Genomic DNA, 27,836 nt, shown 5'->3' with positions numbered 1-27,836 from the left:
ACTCAGCAATATTTCAGCTATCTGGCGGCAGTCTGGAAATAATCAGATCTGGACCAGACAATCCAGAGCATTGATCTACTCAATTGGGATACAATGATGTGTGTCAACCAAGTCAGCAAGCCTGACCGTCCAATTCCGTACAATACTTGCCTCTTACCACAAGCATGGGTTACTTAAGATCAATTCTAACCCGGTTCTTCAGGTTATTGTGGGATGGTATGTCAGAAGGCTAATTATATATAACCATCTTAATACTCGGGTAGTACACGCAGGCATGCTGCTTGCACACATGCCTGTCACTAGACACATACAATAATCTTGACTGCAACATTTAATGCCACTTCACATCATCTTGGATTTGACAGTTACAACCAGTAAAAAGTAATACCCCAAAAATATCTAAAATTCATAAAAAATATTTTATTTTACTTTCATAGCATACAAACATCAGAATAGGTTGTGACACCAAAATGTAGCACATTGAATAATGATCAACATTATAAGGACGGACATGTAAGTACACTTGTTATAAGTACACAAGGCAGTTTAATAACTTTTAACTTACAAACTTTGCAATATAAGACAAAAAATAAGAGTCTAAATTATTTAAAGGCACAAAATTGTCCAATATCACAACTTGTTTCAAATCTCTCGATTCATACCTAAGTCAAATATGACATTATGCAGTGCTAAAACAGTATGTATGCAATCAAACTATTATGGCAAAAATCACCTTTAATGTGATATGTGTCTGGTGGAGAAATATATAATGTACTCGTAATTTAGATTTATCTTCTTCCAAGTTTAACGACATATACATGTACATGAATATCAAAGTGTACAATAAGAAATTCCTAATCAAATATATCATATAGTTGAAGCTAAAGCTAATGTACAAGAATTCAAAACCTTATCTAAAACAGATTTCTGTAAACAGAGTATAATACCTGGCCTATCACATGATACGAACCAATAGTCTGTGTGGTATACACTGTTGTCAATACTGGTTTGTATAAGTTGTGTATAAACCCCATAAACAACTGACAATGATTACACTTACTCTTGAAAAGATGATCAAAAACAGGAGTATTGCCTTATCACAGACAAAAATTATCCTGCTCTGTCAATATATAATCGTAACAATCTAACACCCTTATAGGATTTCACATGATAGTATCTATGCTAGGGCTCAGTATCCTTTTTTAAATGCTAACACACCAATGATGGTAATGATTTCTGTCAATCCTGGGAATGCGCTGCAGAATCCAAAGATGTACCAATACCAGTCACATGGCCAGGCGTCGAAAAGGAAGTAGGACAACGCCACAGCAGCTCCGCCGTGAGCACACGTTGCTGGGCACAATCGTCAAGGCATAATAACTTCATTGTGACACAACAATAGAAACAACCTATATCATTGTGTATGATGAAACAAACAAGGATTAGGAGGAACACTTATATGGAACATTGCATCCACTGCAGTAAAGAAGCTGTCTATCCATAAAAAGCGTTCCTCTTCGTCATACCAGCTTCTACATGCCACTTAAGGAAGTCAAACATGGATATCAGAATTCATCATCCAAAACTTGCTTCCAAGTGAGATATCACTCTGGTAAGATCAAACAATACACATGTCTCCAAGGACAATTGCATCACCATGCTTTGCAGACAATTGTGATGTCATCGGTTACCATGGACAATCAAATTACATTGCTTATCTCTGCCACAGAAGCAGGCTGACTGTACATGTTGCACCCAAGATGATGCTTATCACCATGATCAATGTTTACAAACTGGGACAATAGGAAGGATGAGTTGGATGACAGATATTATATTAACCCTCCCGCCTTTTGTTACCAAATATATCAACACTCATCCATGATAGGTCACAATTTCTCGACAAGTCTCATAGTTATAAAATATTGTAGATGTGTGTTAATATATTTGATTTTAAAAGGCACTTAAGTGAGATTCTCTACCCTTAATTTGGTTAAATTACTAATTTTGTCTTCTTGTGCAAACACGATCATAATATGCTCACTGGGTAAATAGATGCACTCTTAGCCGAGGCCATTGTGCTAGCTAGCATTTATAATACAAACCATTCAACTGCTATCAAACTGCTATCTGAAGTCAGCATGGCTTTTGTAGGTGAAAATGTGACAATACCGAAACAAAGGATACACAGTAAACTCTGGAATGGCATGAACATTGTGATTCCTCCGATAAAACCAATCAGTTCGACTGCGAACAACCCAAGAGTGACCGACAAGCCAATGATCAACCTGTTAAACAGTAAACATGAACAAGATTAGGTGGAAAAGACACCAAGGGGTCAACAGTGAACAGTATTGTGCATACATCATGCATCAAGTCAACATGAATTTATAAGAAACCTGAAATTTATTTCATGAATGAAAAATAACAATCAGTGGAAAATTGTAATATTCTGTTGCATCAGATACATGTACAACATTTAACAAACACATGAAGTCTGTAATAATTCAGGGGTTTATCCAGCAATTCATGCAAACTCCTCACAGTGACAGGCATTCCTGGAACTCTCCATACTGTCACTGCCACCAGTCACAACTCCTCACAGTGCTAGGTGAGTAGGTGGCCACGACCAACATTACCATGGATCATATGCATGGAACTCCAACTGCCTGATTGCTATTTTCACAAACAACTTATATCTGCCTAGATGGCTGTACTCAACCCCCAGCTAATTCAAATCTTTATTTCATTTCAACAGTAGTGTGCTCTGTATAGTTATAACGAAAGGGGAAAGTAGGGTGATATTCAGTTAGTTTACATTCTTGATCGAATCTGACTTAACAACCAAATGTAAATTCATCTTGGGTATATTAGTTGTAAATCTCTTTCCCAATTCACTCTAATGGCGTTAACAAGGACATTCACAATATCATAAATTTCACTGCATTTGGGGTTAGACGGAAAATCTCATACGTTTTGACACAGATTTTTTTGTACACAAGTGGCAGAAATGTTACCGGGATGGTAAAGAAGTTGCCAAACATTGGGAAGCAGCCTGATGTTAATGCTAGCTAGGGAGGCAACTTAACCTACAAACAGCCACCCACTAAAATCCCTGACATTCTACTAGACCTTGAGGTACCATTGGCTCTGTCTACGTTCTATTCTGACAGCAAGTGGCTAGTACAATGTACAACTACAAAGGCTAGTGGTGTAGCAGTAAACTACACACAAACATGTTTCACAGTAAGTTTCATTATTTAAGCTTATCAATCTTTCTTAGAGATGATCAGCCAATCAGGTAAACTAATTAAAAAACTAACTGTGAACAGTTACTGAGGTATTGTACTCACTGTGTATCCTTGAAATCATATTGTGCTTGTGTATAGGACTCAGGAAGACACATCTTGACATTTTCATCCTATTTAAAACATACATCATGTTCATTAAAAAAAATAGATGAAACATATTCATGATACTGAAAATGATCGCATAGCATGTTGTGGTTAAATCCTGTTAATCTGAACATTCTATTCCATGTAAAATTATCTGCATTGACAAAACTTCTGAATCGCTGATGGCACTACAGTAAGAATTTATGAGAATAAGCTACCTTACCATTAGATCATGTTTACTGAACTGATACTCAATGACATCCATTTCGCAATCATTTTGAGAGTTTGCATTAACAATTGATTTACAGGTTCAACTGTATCCAACTAGGCATACCATAATATGGGATACGGTGATTTCGTAGACTGAACCAGTTCGTAGACGCGGTGGATTCGTAACTCAGACTGGTTCGTAGACGGTGATTTCGTAGACGTGTATCAATAATTGATCAGACAAAATTAGTCTACTCATCATAATTTCCCGACTGTTTTCATTGTTGTGGGAGGATTAACAGGTTTCACTGAGTTGTTGTGAATGTTACTTAGGAAGTGGTGAGTTGTTTTGATTGCGAAATACTCTTTGTAGGAGATGTAAGTGTTTTCTTAAGAAGTGTTTTCTGCTACTTCTCTGCTGGTCTGCGTAGTTGAACGTTGAATGACGATACTTACCTAATACATATCTTTTAATTTTACACAACTGAATTTAATATATTAGCGGCCTATGATTTGTCGGAATTTGTCGGACGTGGACCGCTGTGAAGCATATTTTATTATTTTAAGCATATTTTCACCGCCGATCATACTTACCTGATATATTTTATTTATTTCACAAAATGCAAACACTTTTCGTCAGTTTTCATCATCATTGAGGTTGAACTTTTCCCATTTTAATAACGTCTACGAACCCACCGCTCAATCCGTCTACGAATCCACCGGATTTCCACGTCTACGAACCAGTCTGGTCTACGAATTCACCTACAGCCGTACATGCTTTACTGTTCACTTCAATCTTGCTCTTGCCACTTCAGGGCCTTGCCAGCGTTTTAGCAATTTAGGGTAGGTCAGCCCAAATTGATCCCTTTGCCCCTTCGGTTATTCAAGTACACTTATGATAAAAATCAGAAAAAAGCTAGCACTCATATACTTACTTTGGACCAAAATATGACGATGACAATTATCAGATGAGCAATAAGAGTTAGAAAACGTGCTGGAACCAGACCAGACACCCTCATGATTGTCGTTGTGGAAGCGTTTCAAATTGGAGAAGTTTCTTTATGTCCTCAGCATGAATAAAACCGTAAGTCGGACACAACCTGGAATGTTGATGATATATCACTGGGTTTCTGTAATGGTGTATATCCTGAAGTCTCAAATCCACGAAATCATCCTACTGAAAGCTTCCCTGGCAACAAGTCGAATATTGTGCAGAAATGTCAATACTAACTTCTATCAAAAGAAGCTTCTTTTACAATCAGTTATGAATATTGTCCTTAAATGTACATGGCTTGATCAGACTTCGCATTTTGGTTTCAGCATGTTCATGTGTACAATCTAGAGTAAAGGTGTCTGTGCATGCACAGAGAAATTGGCGGCCATTACTGTTGTGTTCTCGTTTAACGAGATTCTGCGAGAAGCACTTGCGTTTCCGCTCGCTCATGCGCAGATCGTCAGCCACGTATTCTGATCCAGCTCTGCAAGATATAAGTAGTTACATTTGACAGAAGCATGGTAAGATAAGATTATACAGTCGTATATAATCATAGTTTACAGATTGATTTGTACTTGTACTCACTAAAGTAACGTTATGGTAAGTATTGTTGTAATTTGTCATCTATAGCAGCTGTTTCTGAAGTGCCGGTAGTTTGTATACAGTCTAGGAAATAACAGTAACGTGGTAGTTTTGCTTTGCTGAAAAGCATTGAGATGTATCATTGAGATCGTGTATCTAAATACATTACACAAAATGTTCAGTGGATTTTGGCTTACGTTATTTTCATTCCAGAAAACGTGGTTTATAGTGTAAAACTATCCCTAATTCAATCGTTTGTGTAATTGTGTTGGGCTTGATCAAACCCATACTGTCACCATTACACTGAGCTCAATATTTGTCACGATAATGTTATGGCTGTTAGTGATGTGTGCTAGCACACTGTACATATGATCCATACAAAAAATCACACCCATTGCTGTCTTCATATCTGTTAGTTCACGGGCTGTCATGGAGATGATTTGCAGTCATATTTTGCATGGTCTTCAACTGACAGGCTCAAATGTGCAGACTTGCATTTCAAGTAGCTCTAACTGTTACAACTACAACATGTGTACGTTGACATAGAAGATGTGTTACTAGATGTGCAGTGTGTAGAGACAATATGATGCTTGTGCATTGTTGCAGATAATTGTAAAGTCAGTAAATTGCAGTGCAGAAATTAATTCAGTTAATGATTGTTTTCATTCCTACCAACAAGAGATTGCATTGGTTTGTCCTCGGTTAATTTTGCCGCAGTGCCTATCATACAATAATGCTATATGTTACTTGCAAATTGACTGAAAGCCAAAGATTCTTTGACCTTACACAGAGATCATCCAGTGGCTTTATAATTATATGGAGAAATTTACACTGATCAACCACTAATTTTCTATTGTTTACCAAACCTGAGTCTCTTTTTTTCAGGTCAAAATAAATACTGTTTTTCTTCATTCTTACAGCCAGAACAATGTTGAAGAGTAATGTATCATGCTCATTTATTGTTACACCATTACATTTCAGCCTTTACGTCTTGACATCAAGCGGAAGTTGTCTGCTCGATCTGATCGGGTGAAATGTGTTGACCTTCATCCCTCAGAGCAGTGGATGTTAGCAAGTTTATACAATGGAAATGTTCATGTGTGGAACTATGAATCACAGGTATGTCACTAAGTCTAGTTTTCATGAGGAAGACATTGACAGAGGCACAGATAAGCTGCGTATCTGCGTAAATTACGCAATGTTTATGTGAAAACTCAATTCCTATTAAGTCTATTGCATACAAGTACCGTATATGTCCGTCTATAAGCCGAATTTTGAGGACCAAAAAAGCAGTCTGTAGAAGGGGGTCGTCTTATCCATGGGTTACGCTTTCGTCAAACTTTTTTCCAGGGGTAAGAAAACAACATCGTATCACTTCGCATGAACAAACAACAGAAGACGACTTTGTCAGTAGAGACGTCAAATTTGCAATTAAACATCACTAGACAAGATTATTTACCTTTTAAGTTATAAGTTGTTTTTGCTGGGCATTGTATTATTTGCAGGGATTAAGATTACCGTGCGTATTTGTCTCTTACACAAAGCCGGAAATAGCAATCAGCTGTGCACACGTTTCCCGGTGAACAAGTTCAAACATGCACAATAATATAACGGGACGAATTCTGATGCAGTCATCAGTAAAATATAATACAGAATACCATTATTTAACCCAAAGAAATATATCCTAGCATTGTGTAATTTTAGTTACAGATTTTGCTCTATGAATTAATTAAGATTACCGTGTGTGTTTGAGCCGGAAATAGCAATCAGCTGTGCACACGTTTCCCGGCGAACAAGTTCAAACATGCACAATAATATAACGGGATGAATTCTGACGCAGTCGTCAGTAAAATATAATACAGAATACTATTAATTAACCCAAAGAAATATATCCTAGCATTGTGTAATTTTATTTACAGTTTTTATGTAAAATATATATAATCAACACTAAGGTTATACGGACCCTCATGAACGTGGTAAGCACATGGAATGGGGTAGGAAGCCATTTAAATTCACACATTTTTACCGATGTTACCGTAAACTAGCAGTCAATGGAAAACGAGGCGGTAATCAGTTCGTGATTGTTGAATGGGGTAAAATAAGCAAGCCAGTTTGTTGCTACAATAAATATGATATTTAGAAAAGCAAAATATATTATGCATTTTCTGTCAACTACACTTTGTTTCTATCCGTGAGTAGACACAATATATATGACAGTGAATTCTTTGAATAATGTGGACCAAAGTTATAATTATTGGTAACTGCCAGTTGTCTGTGGTCTGTGTTTGCCGCTATTAGGACCCCATCGCGGGGGATCGACTTATGCACGAAACATACCATTTTGACACTGATTTTAAGGGTCAAGTTTGGGGGTCGTCTTATCCATGGGGTCGTCTTATAGACGGTCATATACAGTATGCTTCAATTTTTGTAAATACTCAATAGATTTGATATTACATGCGTACAGACAAAAATAGATAAAATAACTGTGGTATATTGAGAGCTTCTATTTCAACACCTGGACTTGGCAACTTGCAGTCTTTCTTATCGTTTCTCATATAACAGATCATATATAAATAACAAACAGGTAAACCAACATTTAAACTGTTTACATGTTACAATTAATGGAAAATGGCAAAATACCCAATTGAATTGGAGTGAGGTGGGTACAATTTATTTGGTTACTCAAAGGAACATTAGGATACCCAATTGAGATGAACACAAGCGAGTACATAACTCAATGACCCAAGCGTAGCTCTGCATTGAAATGAGCAAATGTAATATAAAAAAGGAATTTATCATACGTGTTCACAAACAAACTTTTTCAGCAATGTCAGTAAATATGCCACAAATTGCTGGGTTTAAACCAGTGGTCCTCAGTTACAATCATGGTAGATCCCAGTTGTGCTTTTGAGCATGTCAGCATAATATTGATGTTCAAAGTGGCCTTAAAACCAACAAATGTATAAAGTTTACATTAAGAAGCAAGTCTGGATTTATGGATACCAAAAGATACTGAGTAATTTGATTTTTTTTAATCTAATCCAGCACTACTATTTCCTGCACTTGTTGCTTACTACTCGAAATTTGACTGCCATACAATGTTGAAACGTATAACTGTGATTACTTCATGTTCTCGGATGATCGTCTATCTGCAAACGCATTACAAGAACGTCAGCCACCTCATGTTATTGCTTTTTGCCCGCATTGCCTGATGTGTGTAGATACCAACGTATACTGAGTATTAAGAAAACTGTTTACTTTCAGCAACTTATCAAATCATTTGAAGTCTGTGATCTGCCAGTCAGGACCGCCAGGTTTGTGGCCAGGAAGAACTGGGTCATCACTGGTTCTGTAAGTATCAGCACTATCATGTGACCATCAAAATCTGTTGATCTGAAAATATACTGAATTAGTAAGACCATAACAGGGCTCATGAATAGGGATAGAATATGTGACTACAATCAGACCAATTAGCAGTCTTGATTTGATATTCTGCTCACTTAGTGTGGTTGCTCAAATTTCCCCAGGTTTAGGCCTAAAACAAAAATTGTTGTGGTTCCATTTACCCGACCGACCCTTGAATTCTGGTGCCGACCCTATTTTTAAGCGGTATAAATAAAATCAGCCTTCAGATGACACTGTTTTTTCTCGGCACTGACGGACATCAGTCATTCTGATATAGAAAGTTGACATGATGACGGCAAGCTTGATTAAATAAACAATTACACATTGATAAATGTGTTATTGGTTTGTAAGTTACTTCTAGAAAACATGCAAAAAAAATGATTCCTACCTACCTACCCTAAATTTTAAAGAGCTGTATTCGAAACCACAACATTTTTTTTCTTTGGCCCTATCAATTCTATGAGTTAATAATTAGTTTAATTATAAGTATATGTTAAACATTATCCAACTATATCTAGACCCAGAAGGGAGCCAAACCCACGGAGCAATCTCCCATTTAAAGGGGAGATAACTGATACCATTACACCTTAGTTAATGGAAATAAATGAAGTAAGCTTATGTCACACTTTTACAGACATGTCATTGAGCAGGCAAGCATTGGTTCAGCTGCAAATTATTTCATGATTTTTTTCCCCCTAGGATGACATGCACATCCGTGTGTTCAACTACAACACTCTGGAGAGAGTGCATCAATTCGAAGCCCACTCCGACTACCTCCGTGCTATAGCAGTTCACCCCACACAGCCCTACATCCTCACCAGCAGTGGTGAGTATGCTTGTGTATCTGTGGGCAATAATTCTTGTAAACTGATGTACAAATGGTATAATTCGCCTTCACGTAGTCCATAATGGTTTATACCCATATAGATCCTTGTTCGAATTGGTCTTCAGCAAACCATGCTTTTTGTAAAAGATGGAATACAGGATCAGGTGGTCAGGATCGCTGACTTGGTTGACATTTATGGGTTTAATGTAACATTTACTAATATTTGTTTATAGATTTTGAGTTAGAAAATGGCAGGGTTGTCTTTCTTGTCTGATTAATATCCATTATTTATTTCCTGATCTGTATTTTAATAACACTGTTCTCGTTTCAGATGACATGCTTATCAAGTTGTGGGACTGGGACAAGAAATGGGTGTGTACTCAGGTGTTTGAGGGACACACCCATTACGTCATGCAGATCGTCATCAACCCTAAAGACAACAACCAGTTTGCCAGTGCGTCCCTTGACAGAACAGTCAAGGTGAGGAAGATTTATACAGATTTCTACATTGTTTGATTTTTAAGAGACCTGTGAAGATCCGTGTTAGAACTGGTATTCAGCAACTCATGCTTGTCGTAATAGGCGGCTACACATCACAGTCATATCATATGTCTTCGGATCAGTTGTTTTGATTGATGCTCATTCTGTCCATCACTGGATTGTCAGGTCCAGACTTGATTATCATATAGTTGGAATATTGCTGAGCATTAGACAACAAACAAAGTTTTTTTAAAATAATGTGTCTGTGTGTTGAGACATATGAGAATGCATAGCAAGGCAACTGTGAACATACAGGTTATAATTAGTTCAGTGATCTTATGGGTCATAAGATACCAGCTTGATTACTTGGTTGGTGTTGATCCCTTGTGTTTATGATGGTGTGTCCGTTTCAGGTGTGGCAGCTCGGTTCCTCAAACCCTAACTTCACCCTGGAGGGTCATGAAAAGGGGGTCAACTGTCTGGACTACTACACAGGGGGAGATAAGCCATACCTTATCTCTGGAGCTGATGACAGACTTGTGAAGATCTGGGATTACCAGGTATGAACTGTCACTAGTGTCAGTCTGTGGCATTAGCGACTAGTCCAAAATCTGTGATAAGAGAAATGTATTTTAAATTATATTTCTGGGCTTCAAATACTCCATGACACCCGCAAGTGAGATTTTGTGTGTTTTCAGGAGCATGGTTTATAAACATTTTTCATTTATTCCTCCTGATCTTCAGAACAAGACCTGTGTACAGACATTAGAAGGCCACGCACAGAACATCTCCGCTGTCGCCTTCCATCCAGAGCTGCCCATCATCCTTACTGGCTCAGAAGATGGTGAGTTATCCTCTCTGACTATAACTATAGTTTTGGAAACAACCATGTTCCTTAACATCTTTTGAGTGATAAGTCATTATTTGAAAGGATTGGGTGAGATGACGAAGTGATTGATGGTTTCAGGTACAGTGCGAATCTGGCACGCCAACACCTACCGTCTTGAGAGCACCCTCAACTATGGACTTGAGAGGGTTTGGACAATCAGCTGTCAGAAGGGCTCCAACAACGTTGCCCTTGGATATGATGAAGGCAGTATCATCATCAAGGTCAGTCTGCCTCCGCAATATGACAACCTGTATGACCTCAATGTGACAACCTGTATCTTACCTGTATGACATCAGTATGACAACCTGTATCTTACCTGAATGACCTCAATATGACAACCTGTATGACCTCAATATGACAACCTGCATGACCTTAGTTTGACAACCTATATCTTAACCGTATGACGTCAATATGACAACCTGTTTCTTACCTGTATGACAACCTGTATCTTACCTGTATGACCTCAATATGACAACCTGTATGACCTCAATATGACAACCTGTATCTTACCTGCATGACCTCAATATGACAACCTGTATTTTAACTGTATGATCTCAATATGACATCCTGTATCTTACCTGCATGACAACCTGTATCTTACCAGTATGTCCTCAACATGACAACCTGTATCTTACCTGTATGACCTCAATATGACAACCTATATCTTACCTGCATAACCTCAATATGACAACCTATATCTGACCTGTATCTTACCTGTATGACCTCAATATGACAACCTGTATGACCTCAATATGACATCCTGTATCTTACCAGTATGACCTCAATATGACAACCTGTATGACCTCAATATGACAACTTGTCCACTTGTCTGTATACCTCAGTATGACAACCTGTATCTGACCTGTATGACCTCAATATGACATCCTGTATCTTACCTGCATGACAACCTGTATCTTACCAGTATGACCTCAATATGACAACCTGTATCTTGCCTGTATAACCTCAATATGACAACCTATATCTTACCTGTATAACCTCAATATGACAACCTATATCTTACCTGCATAACCTCAATATGACAACCTATATCTGACCTGTATCTTACCTGTATGACCTCAATATGACATCCTGTATCTTACCAGTATGACCTCAATATGACAACCTGTATGACCTCAATATGACAACCTGTCCACTTGTCTGTATACCTCAGTATGACTACCTGTATCTTACCTGTATGACCTCAATATGACAACCTGTATCTTGCCTGTATAACCTCAATATGACAACTTGTCCACTTGTCTGTTTACATCAGTATGACAACATTTGCCTGACATCCTTGTTTGTGTTCCAGCTGGGGCGGGAGGAGCCAGCAATGTCCATGGATGCCAGCGGGAAGATCATCTGGGCCAAGCATGCAGAGGTGCAACAAGCCAACATCAAAGCCATCTCTGACCAGGATATCCATGACGGAGAGCGTCTCCCCCTAGCAGTGAAGGATATGGGAAGCTGTGAAATCTACCCCCAGACCATCCAACACAACCCTAATGGAAGGTGAGTGTGTGTGAAAAAAAGACTTGTGGAAGATCATTTTGGGCCATCCTAACCAATATGAGCTGTTGATATACTTGATATTAATTTGAAAGACATGAGGGTGAGATTCCATTTATCATTTGAGGTCATTATTTAAAATGTTTCAATCTTTAACAGTAATAGACAGTGCCTTGAGCAGAGAACGTCCAACCAGCTTCAGTTGCAGAGAAAATAGTGATGTCTCATGATTGTGATGTCATGGTTACAGATGATGTAACAATTGTCTGCAAATCATTGTGATGCAATTTCATTTTAAGAATATGTCCTAGGATATATCACTTCATCTCATCCCGGGACGGTGGGGTAGCCTAGTGGTTAAAGCTTTTGCTCTTCACACCGAAGGCCCTGGTTGGATTCCCCACATGGGTTAAATGTGTGAAGCCCATTTCTGGTGTCCCCTGCTGTGACATTGCTGGAATATTGTTAAAAGCGGCGTAAAGCCATACCCAGATCAGTTCTAACTCGGATCTTCACGGGTATGAAACAACAAACATGCATGCAAAACCATTGCAGTTCCAATCAGAATTGTGTCCTTCAAAATGTATTCAAATGTTTGTTCTTGTGAGTTTGGTTCTTGTCCACTAGTGATATGATTTTCTGATTTTCTTGTATATTTTTACTTTACAATTCAGCATGCAGACCAATCATATTAATCATTTCTTCATTTCAGTACATTTTGCATGCTGTAGTTTCTGTTAGTTCAATTAATCTTTCAGTGAAGCTATCGGCGGTGCTACTCCAGAGGAGCAACCTAGTGCAAGCTCTGGCTAGGCCTATAATGTTACCATGGTTACCATGTCAGCATGATGTCAACTCACATAACTCCAATTTGCATGTACTGACCATTTGATATGGATGCTTAACGCATGTGAAATCATATTGTTGATCTGTTCGGTTGATCACACACTATGTCTGTCTTCAGTCTATGATTGAAATGTCTCACATGCTGCATATGAGTCAATCTGATGATCTCTTTGTATGCCCCAAATTAACATGTCAGTGTGATCAATGATAAATGAATTCCAACTGATTCCATGGGTTTTGATTGGCTAACTATGTTTATGTTTTCATTAAACAAAATAAGGACACACCCACAAACAGACTACGCTTTCCTGATTGGTCAATAATTGAATGGGCGGGGCTAAGTGAACAATGTCACTGATGTCAGTTTGTTAGGGTTATCAGTAAGACATCTGTGAAGTGAATAATTTTGTGTATTGAAATAAAAGAATTGATTTCAATGTGTTTTGTGCAACACTATGCAGGTACTTTACACATTGTGCATGTGGTTAGCAGTATCACAAGATAAATCTGGTGTAATTAAACTGAAGTGAAAAACTTTCCAGAAGTCTCTGTTTTGAGCATTTTGAAACCATAATAACATTTTGAGCTGATTTTTAATTTTCAATATTGGACTTTAATCAAAGATTGTGCATTAACTTAGTAATTTATAAAAGAAATGGGCTAGGATTCGAGTCTAGCTTTAATCTTGGATACCTGTGTTTAATCTGGAACACACAGGCCAGGGGAACTCATCAGAAATATGTCCAGTCAGTATAAAATTCATCGATGCTGATTCCAAAGCACTGTTTATGTTAATGTGCTGTAATGAGTTACCTCCCGTGGTAGCACCAGTATGCAGTGATTGTTAATGAGATTAATTCCTTATAATGCTCATTGTTCTGGTGAACATTCTTGCCTGAATTGTGTTGTCCATGTTGAATCGTTTGGGCAGCTGGCAAAGCCATTACAATCACCATGAAGGCTGATCTAAGAATTTTCTACACGTTATCCCCATGGGAGACATTTGTTAATAAACTGTTTTCTGTGATGTGTTTTGTTTGTCTATTGAATCCATTCGTTAGATGGTGGCTGGATATGTGTAATAGTTGCACACACTTAGATCTGAAAATACTGAGAACAGGGTGATTGTAGTCAATAACTGTTGAAAGAAACCCTTAATGAACTGGGTTAGAATTGGTCTTTATTTACCCATGCTGTCACAAGAGACGCCAAACGGGATCAGATCATCTGGCATACTGACCTTTCAGATGCTGGTCATTGGCATCCAGTTGTTCATGATGTCAATCACTGGATTGTTTGGCAACAACCTAAATATAGATAGTTGTTGTCAAGATCATTATCCTTCCACTGTATGGATCGTTGGTCATGGTATCAACCACTGGTTTGCCTTCCTCACTCTGTTCCAGTGTGTGAAATAGCCACTGGCCCGCTAGCCTGTGGCTAGTAAAAATCCAGTCAGGCCAGTAAATCTCCACAGTCACTGGTGCGACTGGCTCGTGAATTTTCATGGGGTCATCTTGTAAATATATCACTCTCTCCAGCTTGTTAAGTTATAATACACTTTTAGACCATCAAGATTATGTCCTGATAAAATGTTCATCATATCAGAAGATTAATGATGAAACCCAGGTCTACTTTAAAACCTCGGTCTCATGAATTATTTTGTGGGCTAGTAACTTTCAGGCATAGGTGGCCCGACTGGCTAGCAAAATTTGGAAACTATTTCGCTCACTGCTGCATACAGTATATAAGCAGCTGAGAGAATGTCGGCCAGGTTTCACAAGCGATCATAGCACTACGAGTGTAGTAGGTCTTTGCTGAAGGATGGGAGCCATTTATGAGCTGGCATTTAGATGTCTGACTCTGAGAGTGTGGGTTACTATCCCGAACGGGACTCAACCCTAAATTACTAAAATTTGTACTTATAGTTTCGGCCAGACCAATTTTATTTCTTGTTTTACGGATCCGCCGGTCATATTTTTTCAAAAATAAGAAAAAAAAAAAAAAATAAGTTTTCCCCGCTATTTTTATTGGCCAAAAATGAAAACTTATAAGAAATTCTTTGGGCATTACAAAAATTAAAGCGCTGTGATTGTTTTGTACAATAGATCCAGGTTTCACTTTAGTCACTTTCTGTTCACAAACAGAACTCAGCAATAAATAACTCAGCTGTAAAATTACAATATAATCATATCTTGTCTTAGGTGGTGAATGGATTTATGATATTTATTATATTGGGATGGTGGTAAGATATGTGATAATCTGATATCAAGCAGAATTAAAGAATATCCAAAGTAATTAGTAACAGTACTCATAATGGGATGATGGGGGTGCTGGGGTAGTCTAGTGGTTAAAGCGTTGGCTCGTCATGCCGAAGACCCGGGTTCGAATCCCCACATGGGTAAAATGTGTGAAGCCCATTTCTGGTGTCCCCCGCCGTGATGTTGCTGGAATATTGCTAAAAGCGTCGTAAAACCAAACTCAGTCAGTCAGTCAGAATGAGATGGATGATAGCTTATATATCGTCCTGTCATTGTGAGATGATATACAGGTGTTTTTTGGCTTACTCAAGTAATGGTGTGATTCCACCAACAGCCTCAGGTTTATCTCAAAGAGATCCAAATGGGTTTTCAGTTTTAAACTTAAAACTAGGGTGCTTCTGTAAGGAAAACATCAGACATAGTTTTAGTGTATTCCAATTGTTGCCTACATCCATGATATAGTGTATTACATCTGTTACAATAGGATAAATAATCTGCACCCATTCACCACCAAAGCTTGTTTATTAAGTGAGGTTACAAGGAAGCTGAAAAATACTGTGGGTACAAACAATTAGTAGCTGGAGTGAGAATAGCATCCAGTGGAAGCAAAATTATGTAATGATATTATTTAAATTTAAGAAATATATGAATGTGCATTCACCTTTTGGGAAACTAATATTGCCTCATCAATCAACTACTTGTGAAGATCCGGGTTAGAATATTGATCTTCAGTAACCCATACTTGTCGTAAGAGGCTACTAATTGGATCGGGTGGTCAGGCTCGCTGATTTAGTTGACACATGTCATTGTATCCCATTTGCATAGATCGATGCTCATGCTGTTGATCACTGGATTGTCTGGTCCAGACTCGATTATTTACAGACCGCCGCCATATAGCAGGGTGTGGCGTATAACTAAACTCACTCACTCATTCATCTTTCATAGTTTCAACTAAAAAAATGGCAAATATTTTTGCAAGACTTGAGAAGATTTTCACATTGTATATGATAGTGGTGTGAAATAAGTCAAAATTCACTTGGTCTGGTTGTCTGTGGTGTCACAATTCGCTGAGAAGGTTTACATACCATTATGGATCCAAATTCCAGTTTCTCCAGAATTATGTCTATTTGAATTGTAAACACTTGAAAGAAGACAGCCTCACTCACTCACTCACTCACTCACTCACTCACTCACTCACTCACTCACTCACTCACTCACTCACTCACTCACTCACTCACTCACTCACTCACTCACTCACTCACTGTCCATTTGAGGTGTGTGATTAACTTCAGTCTTTAAACATGTGAGGAGGTATGGGACTGATTCTCTGCTTTCTCTACATTTTAGTTACATAACATGCACATCTTTATCAACATTTTAGGTATATGATTGCCTCACCTGTTTTTGGGTTTTTTTAAGCCTTTAGCTGCATTTTATGTACACAGTTGGCTCATCTTTCTTCATTTTAGGCATATGATTGATTACATCTTTCTTCATTTTAGGTATATGATTGCCTCACCTGTGTTTCAGTGTCGGTATATGATTGACTCACATCTTTTGGGTTTTTTTTAGGCCTTTAGCTGCATTTTATGTACACGGTTGGCTCATCTTTCTTCATTTTAGGCATATGATTGATTACATCTTTCTTCATTTTAGGTATATGATTGCCTCACCTGTGTTTCCAGTGTCGGTATATGATTGACTCACATCTTTTGGGTTTTTTTTAGGCCTTTAGCTGCATTTTATGTACACGGTTGGCTCATCTTTCTTCATTTTAGGTATATGATTGATTCACATGTGTCTCTGCAGTTTTAGTATGGGACTGACTCTGTGGAAGTAGCGGTGGCTGAGTGGGTTAGACAGCTAACTTTGTGTGCTGATGATTAGGTGCCTGACTCTGAGGGTGTGGGTTCGAATCCTCGGATGGGACCCAACCTGACAAAAGTACTAAAATCTGTACTTTACTAAAAAAGTGTAATGCCAAATATAACACGTTAGGACTGACTCAGTCGTGTTCTACGTTTTAGGTTTGTTGTTGTGTGCGGAGACGGAGAGTACATCATTTACACCGCCATGGCACTGCGGAACAAGAGTTTCGGCTCAGCCCAGGAGTTTGTGTGGAGCAATGACTCTTCTGTGTATGCAATCCGAGACGGCGGAACCTCTGTCAAAATTTTCAAGAACTTTAAAGAACAGAAATCTTTCAAGCCAGACTTTGGAGCCGAAGGTGTGTATGGCCCTTTATGTCTTCATATACTCATCTTCTTAAAAAAGCAACAAAGTTACTTCAATAATCATAAGATATGGGAGTCATAAGTATGATTCCGACTGTGTCATATCCATGTGATGAGAATGAGCGTAAAGTAGTGCTTGTACCAGTTGATTGTGAGAAGGTGATCATATCTCACCCGTCATGTCACAAACACATGCAAAGTCAAGTTAATGTGTTTCATGTAAGGTCAAATAGGAAAACTGAACTGGACATTGTCTCTGTCACTGATGCACCAGATCTGGGAACATCTTTCCATCTACCATAAATTGTTTTGACGTTTTCGTAAAGCCTTGAATCATTTGACCCGATGAAACAAATTTTAAGGAACAATTATACAATGACCTCTATATTGGCAGGTATATTTGGTGGTTGCATGTTGGGAGTCCGGTCTGTCAGTGGTCTTGCCTTCTACGAGTGGGACAGCACTGAACTTATTCGGAGGATCGAGATCACCCCCAGACATGTGAGTCCTCTTTCATATCCTAGTTGTTCCGAGTTTTGTAACACTTTGTACATGCTATGTATTTTTTATTGTTTCAGTCTCTTACATTATTTCTCAATTCTTCTTGTTTGGGGGGGTGGTGGGGTAGCCTAGTGGGTAAAGCGTTGGCTCGTCACGCGAAGACCCGGGTTTGAATCCCCACTTGGGTACAATGTGTGAAGCCCATTTCTGGTGTCCCCCGCCGTGATGTTGCTGGAATGTTGCTAAAAAGTTGCGTAAAATCAAACTCTTTCCCTCACTCTTCTTGTTTGGAGGCAGTGAAAAATGAAAATGTCCTCGAGGATGGATAGTTACTTGTCTGGTGACCAGTGACCATCAAGGAAGCCATCTTTTCAGTAACTATATTGATAAAAACACTTAAGGATCATGGATATTTTTACCCATGTGCTCAGTCTTTACAACAAAGCATATCCACAAAACATTCCAATTTGAGCGAGGTTTTAGTTGGGAGAACTAAAGTATTAGCTCCTCTAAGCAAGCTATGGGGTGTTATTTGTGATATATGAACTTACAGACTTATTTTATGTTGCAGATATTCTGGAGTGAGAACGGAGAGTTGGTGTGTATTGCCACGGATGAGTCTTTCTTCATCCTCAAGTACAGTCAGGAAGCCGTTGAGCGAGCTAGGGACACCAAGGAGGGAATCAACGAGGACGGCATTGAGGAGGCCTTCGAGGTACACAGCGTTAGGACATGTCACTTAGCAGAGTTGTCTCCCCTTTCTTGGAAACGTTCAGTGACTATAATTTGCTACTTTGTTCGATAATATAGTAATAAATAATAATAAATATTTCTGTATCAGTTCACTAACATATTGTGTTTTATTTTATTGTATTTTTTTAATTATTGGTTATAACACAGTAATGATTTTGCCAGGTTATGGGTGAGATTGAGGAGACGGTGAAGACAGGGTTGTGGGTTGGCGATTGCTTCATCTACACCAACGGCGTCAACAGACTCAACTACTACGTTGGCGGAGAAATTGTGACCATTGCCCACTTAGACAGGTGAGTACATGAAACCACTAACCCACTCAGAAATGACTTTGTGCACTGGCATTTATGTTCCTCACTCTTGACAGTTTGGATTTGAATTCCAGATTCGACTCAACCCAAGAAAGTTTTAGAGTTTGTACTTTATTAGGAAAATGTAGCCTCAGATATAACATTTGTTGCTGTGGATATAATGGATAAAAATAGCTACCACATGGCAAGAGTCCATTTGAATTTATGTCTGATGGAAGAGTGTAGTGTTTACATGCCAGGGCAGTGGGGTAGCCTAGTGGTTAAAGCGTTAGCCTGTTGGCCAAAGATCCGGGTTTGAATCCCACTTGGGTACAATGTGTGAAGCCCATTTCTGGTGTCCCCCGCCGTGATGTTGCTGGAATGTTGCTAAAAGTTGCGTAAAATCAAACTCACTCTTCTTGTTTGGAGGCAGTGAAAAATGAAAATGTCCTCGAGGATGGATAGTTACTTGTCTGGTGACCAGTGACCATCAAGGAAGCCATCTTTTCAGTAACTATATTGATAAAAACACTTAAGGATCATGGATATTTTTACCCATGTGCTCAGTCTTTACAACAAAGCATATCCACAAAACATTCCAATTTGAGCGAGGTTTTAGTTGGGAGAACTAAAGTATTAGCTTCTCTAAGCAAGCTATGGGGTTTTATTTGTGATATATGAACTTACAGACTTATTTTATGTTGCAGATATTCTGGAGTGAGAACGGAGAGTTGGTGTGTATTGCCACGGATGAGTCTTTCTTCATCCTCAAGTACAGCCAGGAAGCCGCTGAGCCGAGCTAGGGACACCAAGGAGGGAATCAACGAGGGCGGCATTGAGGAGGCCTTCGAGGTACACAGCGTTAGGACATGTCACTTAGCAGAGTTGTCTCCCCTTTCTTGGAAAAAAGTTCAGTGACTATAATTTGCTACTTTGTTCGATAATATAGTAATAAATAATAATAAATATTTCTGTATCAGTTCACTAACATATTGTGTTTTATTTTATTGTATTTTTTAATTATTGGTTATAACACAGTAATGATTTTGCCAGGTTATGGGTGAGATTGAGGAGACGGTGAAGACAGGGTTGTGGGTTGGCGACATTGCTTCATCTACACCAACGGCGCCAACAGACTCAACTACTACGTTGGCGGAGAAATTGTGACCATTGCCCACTTAGACAGGTGTGAGTACATGAAACCACTAACCCACTCAGAAATGACTTTGTGCACTGGCATTTATGTTCCTCACTCTTGACAGTTTGGATTTGAATTCCAGATTCGACTCAACCCAAGAAAGTTTTAGAGTTTGTACTTTATTAGGAAAATGTAGCCTCAGATATAACATTTGTTGCTGTGGATATAATGGATAAAAATAGCTACCACATGGCAAGAGTCCATTTGAATTTATGTCTGATGGAAGAGTGTAGTGTTTACATGCCAGGGCAGTGGGGTAGCCTAGTGGTTAAAGCGTTAGCCTGTTGGCCAAAGATCCGGGTTTGATTCTCACATGGGTACAATGTGTGACGCCCATTTCTAGTGTCCCCTGCTGTGATATTGCTGGGATATTGTTAAAAGCTGGGTAAAACTAAACTCACTCCCTCACTAGAATGACGATTATAGAATTAACACTCACCATCTCGGTGACGTTGTGTTCCAGGGTGATGTACCTGCTCGGATACATCCCCAAAGACAACCGCCTGTACCTGGGAGACAAGGAGCTGAATATCGTCAGTTACTCCCTGCTGGTGTCCGTGCTGGAGTACCAGACCGCGGTGATGCGGCGAGACTTCGAGACGGCAGACAAGGTCCTGCCCACTGTGCCCCGTGAACAGAGAACCAGGGTCTCTCACTTCCTCGAAAAACAAGTGGGTTGTCTTCTTGTGTGACAGAGTACATGCAATTTATTGACTCTTTATTCTTGGCAGGCTTGGTAAAGGCAATAGTGATGTCACTATTCCGTAATCATTTAAAAAGCTGAATAAAATGCGGGCCCAAAAGTTTTGAGTCATCTATCCTGTACATAACTCTAGACATCATTTTCATTAGATGTTCGTTTAACCTTGTGGATTTAATTAGTTAGTTCAGTTAGACTTGACATCATGGTGATGCCTAAAAACTATGCATAGTTGTCAGGGGTGGAAATAACTTTAAAGTTGCTAGTGTACTCCGGTACAGTGGCACATGTAAAATCACTTGCCCTGATAATTTTTCCACTATACCGGCCGTTTTCTTGTTGATTTTTTAAATAAATAATATAATTAATATTGGAAAGTCAACTGGACACCGGTACAGTAGGATATACAAATTTGGTTGCCCGACAGAAAAAAACACTGGACTCGGGCGTCGGGCAGGGGTTATTTCCATCCCTGGTTGTGTGCCTATGTCATCATATCCCAATTGCGTAGATCGATGCTCATGATCACTGGATTGTCTGGTGGAGACTTGCATTATTAAGCCGTATAGCTGGAATATTGCTATGTGCAGTGTTAAACAAAAAACAACCAATAATAGTTGTGTCCAGAATGATTATGATGAATTATGACTATGAGTTAAAATCTAAAAATGATATACATATATATATGCACTGTGATAATTGAATGACATGTTGGCCTCTGTACCATTTCAGGGCTTCAAGTCACAGGCTCTGGCAGTGACGTGTGACCCCGAACACAAGTTTGAGTTGGCCATCGGTTTGGGAGACTTGAAGATCGCATACACCCTTGCCAAGGAGATGGAGGTGAGGGAGACTGAGCTTGTAACAGCAAAGGCTCATTACATTGTCATGTCATTATAGGCCTGCCTTGGAACCTACCATCAGTATATCATGCATGTATTGCAAGTTTTCAATATGGACATACGTTTCTTGGAACTTTGTGATGTTTCCCAGAGGAACATTATTATTAATGCCCATATTTATAAGTGCTGCATAGGAACAAACAAAATAACCTTGGACATACATTTTGGAGACATAATGATGAATGTGTGTAAGGGTCATCAACCTTGACAAACTTGTCTCCTGATACCTTGGATTCAAATTTGTCTTGTAACCATGGTAACCCTTGATTCAAACTAGGTCTCCAGTTACCCAGGATATTCAAACCATGTCTCTTGTAAACACAATGAACCTCGATTCAAACCTTGTCTCCTGTATTCAAACCTTGTCTCCTGTAACCATGGTGACCATTTTTTTCTTGTGTCGCAGTCTGAACAGAAATGGAAGCAGCTGTCTGAGCTGGCCATTAGGAAGTGTGAGTTCGGCCTGGCCCAGGAGTGTCTCCACCAGGCGCAGGACTTCGGGGGTCTGCTGCTGCTCGCCAGCTCTGCGGGCAACTCCGAGATGGTCGCTCGACTCGGAGAGACCGCAGCCAAGTCTGGACAGAACAACGTAGCTTTCTTGTCCTACTTTTCTTTAGGAAGGTGAGTCATTTGGGCATGGTGATAACTTTGGTTACATGGATTTGGCTTTGAAGTGGAACACTTTTATGGATAGACAACTTCTTGTTGCAGTAGTAGTTGCAACGTTTCGGTGTAGATCCTAACACCGTTATCAAGCAAATGATACACAACATTTGCACAAGGAGAAATATATACATGGCGGGTATTGGTTTATACAATAGAAGAGGTTGATGTACGGTGTGTTGACATGAGACTTGTTGTGATAAGAAATGATTGAAGCCAGTAGACAAAGGGGGGGTTAGTCTTGATTAGGCTTGATTAGTTGATCGTAAGCCGTGGGGATGTAGTAACTTCATCATACCAGCTTCTAAATGCCACTTAAGGAAGATTTGGTTTTGACAAGAATTCCATTCTGTTACACTGTCACACTGTTACACTGTCACACATCATCATTCCATCACTGACATGCTTGTAACATTTCCTGTAACTGATTTCACTATAAATGTTACATCTTGTATGAATGGAGTGGTTTTCAGTGGTTTTCCCAATGTTTTCTTCACAGGCTTGAAGATTGTCTCGAGGTTCTGGTCTCAACAGGCAGATTACCTGAGGCAGCGTTCTTTGCCCGAACATATCTCCCAAGTCAAGTGTCAAGGTCAGTATGAATAGGAGACATGTTGTGAATGATTTCACCTTGGCTGTGATTGGGAGACATTAAACATAGGCCTAGTCTGGTTGCCAACACCAGGTTGTATTCCCCACATGGGTTCAATGGGTGAAGCCCATTTCAGGTTACCTGACGTGATATCACTGGAATATTGCTTAGAGTGGCATGAAACCAAATACGATGGATGGATTGGTGGACGGATGGATAGGTGGGTGGACGGATGGATGGATGGGTGGGTAGATGGATGGGTGGGTAGATGGATGGATGGACACAAGGTTGGGTGGATGGACGGACAGATGGATACATGGTTGGGTGGGGAGATGGATGGATACATGGTTGGATGGATTAATGTTGGTTGGGTGGGTGGGGATGCATGGTTGGTTGGTTGGATGGATGCATGGTTGGTTGGGTGGGGGAGGTTGGATGCATGGTTGGTTGGGTGGGTGGGGGGAGGTTGGATGAAGTGTGGATGGATGGATGGAATTCTGATCACATGCATATCTTTTAGCAAACATGATGAGGTGTTGTTCGTTCAGTAGCTCACTGCCTTGTACATGTTTCCTGTTTCCAGAGTTGTGTCGTTGTGGCGGGGGAGTCTGGCCACAGTCAGCAAGAAGGCTGCAGATTCACTGGCTGACCCAACAGAGTACGAGAACCTGTTCCCAGGACTCAAGGAAGCCTTCAGGGCAGAACAGTTCATGCAGAGCCAGCGGCGACGCCTACCCCCAGCTTCGGCATTCCCAAGCATACCAGTAAGTACCTGGCATACCTTGCAATGTAATTCAGTCTTACCTTGCATACCTGTAATTAATGACCGCCTCCGTGGTGTAGTGGTGGTGTAGAAGCGTCCACAATGCCCGGAAGGTCGGTGGGTTCGATCCCCGACCCGCGCGTCATACCAAAAGATGTTAAAATATGGTACTTGTTGGTCCCTGCCTGGCTCCTGGCATTAATGGGTACAACAAGGACTGGTCGGCTCGGAGTCAGTATAATGTGTCTGAGTGGGGTATTCATGCTTCACTGCGGCATGGTATCTCAGTGGGTTAGCACTATAAAACCAGCTTCAGTCTGGGCTAGTACAAGCAGCCGCACATACACATACTAACGCATGCACGTCGTCATATGAGCGAAATATTCTCGAGCACGACGTAAAACCCAATTTCACCTCACCTCACCTCACCTGTAATTAATACAGTTTGACTCAGGATACGAGTAAGTGACCCTTCTTGTATACCAGTTTGTCAACCTTACCTTTCATACCTGTAAGTCAGTCTTAAATACACAATGCCATTTACCTTGCATACCTGTAATTTGATTTTAGAACCAGTCGGTCAACCAACCTTACCTTGCATACCAGTCAGTCAACCTTATTTAGCATACCAGTATGTCAACTGTACCTTGAATACGAGTAAATCAGCCTTACCCAGTATCTCGCTAAGCTCTAGTGACATAGAAATGTTCCTCATGCCTCCAGGCCAACACAGAGCGGAACCCCCTGGAGGAGATGAGGCAGGCAGAGGAGTCTGGGGACTTTGTATATGCAGCACCAATAGATGGAGATGACACATCCTTGGACGAGCCACAACAATCAGAACAAACACAAAAGCCTGTGAGTATACCTGTGTCTTAATGTGCTCCTGTCATATATTGCACTGACTTCAACAATATCCCTGTCAAGCCTTGCAGACACATGCTTCTCGATGGCCTCCCTGTCAAGCTTTTCAGACACCTACTTTTCGAATGCGTCTCTGTCAAACCTTGTAGACACATGCTTCTTGAAGGTATCCCTGTCAAGCCTTACTGACACCTACTTTTCGAAGGCGTCCCTGTCAAGCCTTGCAGACACATGCTTCTTGAAGGTATCCCTGTCAAGCTTTTCAGACGCCTACTTTTCAAAGGCGTCCCTGTCAAGCTTTGCAGACACAGCTTCTCGATGGCGTCCCTGTCAAGCTTTTCAGACGCCTACTTTTCGAAGGCATCCCTGTCAAGTCTTGCAGACCATGCTTCTCTGAGGCATCCCTATCAAGCCTTTGCAGACACATGCTCCTCTAAAGTGTCCCTGTCGCCTCCTCTCAGTCACCTGTTTTCAAGACATCTGTCGCCTTTTGAAGGTGTCCCTGTCGATGGCCTCCCTGTCAAGCTTTTCAGACACCTACTTTTCACACATGCTTTTCAAACCTTGCAGACATGCTTCAAGATGTCCCCTGTCAAGCTTTGCAGACACCTACTTTTCGAAGGCACAAGCCTTGCAGACACATGCCTCTCTTGAAGGTATCCTGTCAAGCTTTTCAGATGCCTACTTTTCTCGAGGCCCCTGTCAAGCCTTGCAGACACATGCCCTTGAAGGTATCCCTGTCAAGCTTTTCAGATGCTTCTCTGAAAGGCGTCCTGTCAAGCTTTAAGACACCTTTTCAATGGCGTCCCTGTCAAGCTTTTCAGACATTCTTCTCGAAGGTGTCCCTGTCAAGCCTCTGAGGCATCCCTATCACCTGTTTCTCTCGGAAGGTGTCCCCTGTCAAGCCCTTAAGGCACATGCTTCTGTAAGGCATCCCTGTCAAGCCTTTGAGACACATGCTTCTCGATGGTGACACTGACAAGTTTTGCAGACGCCTTCTTTTCGAAGGTGTCCCTGTCAAACCTTGCAAACACCTGCTCAATATACTCTGATATTTTAAACATAAAACAATATTCACTCAATTCATAAAGTTTAATGTCATCCTGATGATATTGATATCATAATCTCTCTCCAATGTGTGGATGTATTTTTAAGGGTATGATGCATTTATCTGTTGCAGGTTTCCTCGCCCCCTCCAGTCAGCAAACCCACCCCCAAGGCAGCCACCCCACCCCCCGAGGCCAAGTCTGCCTCACAGACTGTAGCTGATCTAGAGAAAGAACTGGAGCTGGACCTCGAAAATATCAAAATAGATGATAACATTGATACTTCTGTAAGTCCCATTAGCGGTATAATATGACAACTATTACACTATTACAGGGGTTCCATTTGTACGTGCACTTGGCCAGTCATTTTACGCTCTGCTGACATCTGAGTTACATCCTTTATTTGTCGAAGGATCTGCTGAACATTGATTGAAACCAAGGTTTGCAGTGGATGGTTTCATGGGGTCGAGGTTAACCACCAACATCACATTGCTCTTTCTTCATCATTTGATTGAACTCTGTCCATGGCTGGTACTTTGTCAGATATTGTTGCTTTCAAACTTTTATATATACTGAACAAGAAAAGTTATGGATCATGAGTATTTAGAGGGATATTTTTTTTGTATTGAAGACCAAGCCCACAATTCTATAAATTTATCCCCACAATATTCATGACCCCTGAATTATTTTTGTTCAGGGTGTGGGGTTAAATGAATACAATGATGAGAGGGAGGTGAACAGAACAGCCAGCAGAGTAAAGATGTTCAAGCCATTATCTCCTAAAGACATGCATGTAGGATTTCTTAAAATGAGTTGATCACTAAATGCGTTTTTTTATTTTTTTACGGCTAAACTACATGTTGGTTATTTTCTAGGATGTTTTGAATGATGATGATGATGATGTTGATGATGAAGCTGAGGTACCGGTAAGATTTACAAAGCGCCATCAGTATTTGCCCCTTACTTCACTGGGAACAACTCATTGGAAATTAAAATTCAGCAGATTTATGAACGGAGGTTATCTCATTCATTGTCCAGAAACGTACAGGACATTAATTTGAAGTTATCCATTCGAAAAAGCAAGATTTTGGTCAAATTCCTGTGTTTTGGAGTATTCATACAACAGTGGGCGTATCTCATTCTCACTTGGAGATTTGATCAACTGTAAACATTGCTAAGCTTAGAAGCATCCTTTTCAGCTTCTCATAGGACATGTTCTATGATTATATAAAGTTTGTATATAATGTATTCAGTGATCGTTGTTTGATTTTAAGGATTATGAATTTGAGTTTTCAATGAGTTTTACCCTTCACTCTAACATGGAATGGCCCGGCATCTGATTGTTGCAATAGGCAGTAGAGTAGACTCTAACATTTGAAACATGGCTTCCATCAGGAGATGATTAAAGTCATATATTTTCTCATCTTTATGTGTCTATACCGTCTGTATCAGTGTTGGGATGGTGACCTTTTAGTCTGTTTTGTGGGTGTTGGGTGTTTCCAGTTTTTCGAAACTAGCTTATTAGGCATATGTTAGCCATGCTTTTCCTCTTGATGGGATCGATAGCCTTCATTTGTATCTGTGCATTTCACCCTCTGTCAAGGATGACTAGTTGGGTTAGGTTGGTGGAGATAAATAAATAGCAATAGCACATTTTCAGAATTTATGTTACCAACTTTCATTCATTCCTCTATATCATTACCAAATTTGGGAACATACTTGTCGTAAAAGTGAGATCGGGTAATCAGACTCGCTGACTTGGTTGACAGATGTCATCGTATCCCAAATGCATAGATCAGTGCTCATGCTGTTGATCACTGGATTGTGTGGTCCAGATTCAATTATTTACAGACCGCCGCCATATAGCTGGAATATTGCTGAGTGCGGCATTAAACGACCAACCAACCAAATTTGGGACACTTTGTTTGGTTCT

The 27,836-nt window shown here is 39.9% G+C and overlaps 2 protein-coding genes across 5 annotated transcripts in view; one reads left to right on the top strand and one right to left on the bottom strand.

Moving 5' to 3' along the window:
* Positions 1 to 400: 400 nt before the first annotated feature.
* Positions 401 to 5,002, bottom strand: LOC124280340 (transmembrane protein 107-like). The gene is made up of 4 exons (XM_046716244.1): positions 4,538 to 5,002; positions 3,351 to 3,418; positions 2,185 to 2,285; positions 401 to 1,353 (listed from the first exon to the last, which is right to left on the bottom strand). Exons 1-4 carry the CDS (start codon positions 4,619 to 4,621, stop codon positions 1,190 to 1,192), a joined length of 417 nt encoding a protein of 138 aa, XP_046572200.1. The 5' UTR covers positions 4,622 to 5,002; the 3' UTR covers positions 401 to 1,189.
* Positions 5,003 to 5,015: 13 nt separating this feature from the next.
* Positions 5,016 to 27,836, top strand: part of LOC124280339 (coatomer subunit beta'-like) — a 30,222-nt gene continuing 7,401 nt past the window's right edge. The window contains exons 1-21 of one of the 4 annotated variants that reach the window (XM_046716241.1): positions 5,016 to 5,117; positions 6,160 to 6,297; positions 8,446 to 8,532; positions 9,286 to 9,412; positions 9,744 to 9,892; positions 10,306 to 10,452; positions 10,637 to 10,736; positions 10,860 to 11,002; positions 12,094 to 12,293; positions 17,425 to 17,624; positions 18,026 to 18,132; positions 18,704 to 18,847; positions 19,048 to 19,178; positions 20,837 to 21,044; positions 21,806 to 21,916; positions 22,382 to 22,596; positions 23,138 to 23,230; positions 23,814 to 23,994; positions 24,717 to 24,851; positions 26,038 to 26,190; positions 26,779 to 26,823. In XM_046716241.1, the coding sequence (XP_046572197.1) occupies positions 5,115 to 5,117; positions 6,160 to 6,297; positions 8,446 to 8,532; positions 9,286 to 9,412; positions 9,744 to 9,892; positions 10,306 to 10,452; positions 10,637 to 10,736; positions 10,860 to 11,002; positions 12,094 to 12,293; positions 17,425 to 17,624; positions 18,026 to 18,132; positions 18,704 to 18,847; positions 19,048 to 19,178; positions 20,837 to 21,044; positions 21,806 to 21,916; positions 22,382 to 22,596; positions 23,138 to 23,230; positions 23,814 to 23,994; positions 24,717 to 24,851; positions 26,038 to 26,190; positions 26,779 to 26,823 (2,817 nt within the window). In that variant the 5' untranslated portion in view covers positions 5,016 to 5,114. The other 3 variants (XM_046716239.1, XM_046716240.1, XM_046716242.1) reach the window with 3 other exon arrangements.

The sequence above is a fragment of the Haliotis rubra genome, unplaced genomic scaffold, assembly GCF_003918875.1.
Source record: "Haliotis rubra isolate DU_JTF1 unplaced genomic scaffold, ASM391887v1 Scf265, whole genome shotgun sequence".
NCBI lineage: Eukaryota > Metazoa > Mollusca > Gastropoda > Lepetellida > Haliotidae > Haliotis > Haliotis rubra.
This window is presented reverse-complemented; position numbering and strand designations above follow the sequence as displayed.

Bases quoted from the DNA above. Each gene is read 5' to 3' on its own strand.
- LOC124280340 (XM_046716244.1), bottom strand. From the start codon at position 4,621: ATGAGGGTGTCTGGTCTGGTTCCAGCACGTTTTCTAACTCTTATTGCT. The intron at 3,419-4,537 runs GTAAGTATATGA...TGTTTTAAATAG, and splicing joins TCGTCATATTTTGGTCCAAA to GATGAAAATGTCAAGATGTG. The intron at 1,354-2,184 runs GTATCCTTTGTT...GATTGTGCCCAG, and splicing joins GCCATTCCAGAGTTTACTGT to CAACGTGTGCTCACGGCGGA.